At 33.4% G+C, this 799-nt stretch overlaps 1 protein-coding gene across 1 annotated transcript in view; it reads left to right on the forward strand.

Annotated features, from left to right (window-relative positions):
- Positions 1–612: 612 nt before the first annotated feature.
- Ras64B (ras-like protein 2) overlaps positions 613–799 on the forward strand; it is a 74,628-nt gene continuing 74,441 nt past the window's right edge. Inside the window, exon 1 of the mRNA XM_076207566.1 lies at positions 613–799. This exon is cut by the window's right edge and continues 3 nt beyond it. Coding sequence (XP_076063681.1) covers positions 686–799 — 114 coding nt within the window. The 5' untranslated portion in view covers positions 613–685.

The following is a 799-nucleotide window of genomic DNA, read 5'->3' on the forward strand; positions in this document are numbered from 1 at the left end:
TGAACTGAACATGATCATAATTTGATTGCTTTTTGACACATTCATATATAGTATACATTAAACTATTTGTAGATATACAGGAATTCAGCCCAATGCTAATTTCATAGTACTTGTGCGTAGTCGCGTGCGCTTTCTTTTCTTGTTTGTCTTTTTTTGTGCAACCTTTATGCTGAAATAAACTCGTCGAGGGCAAGAACCATATAACCAACTTACGAACACACAAAACAGGTGTTATTGTTACGTTCTCTATTTTGTGTTAATAACTTGACATTTCTTTCCAGTTACTTTGATCTCGTATTCATACGCACAAATAGGTTATTTTTCATCAAAAACATAGATTAAACTGAAAATCACCCATGTAATGCTTTGAACGAAGGAAGCAAAGCAACAAGTGACATCTTGAAGGTGGAGCGCGAAGAAAAGCAGACGCTATGGAAATGTTCCAATAATATTTGACCAAAGCTTTTTGCATTAATTCTTGAGGCCTTTGTTCTATAATAGAGGATTGTTTATTTTATTTTTATTAATTATACTTTAAATATTTATTTGTTCTGTAAATTATGAACGTTTTTATAATACTTTAGAAAACTTAGCTTTCTCTAAAGTTACAGAATTGGACTCAGTTTAGCAACAAGTGAGTAAGGTAAAGGTTCGTGTGTGACTCTCTCTTCCATAAATCGTCAAAATGAGTAGGAGAAAAAGCCCCAAAAAGGAGCAAAGTCCTATGTCACAAACGTACAAAATTGTCGTCGTAGGAGGCGGAGGAGTTGGAAAATCTGCAATAACAATTCAGTTTATT

Source organism: Oratosquilla oratoria, chromosome 24 (genome assembly GCF_046742065.1).
Source record: "Oratosquilla oratoria isolate Oo_2021 chromosome 24, ASM4674206v1, whole genome shotgun sequence".
In the NCBI taxonomy this organism is placed as follows: Eukaryota; Metazoa; Arthropoda; class Malacostraca; order Stomatopoda; family Squillidae; genus Oratosquilla; species Oratosquilla oratoria.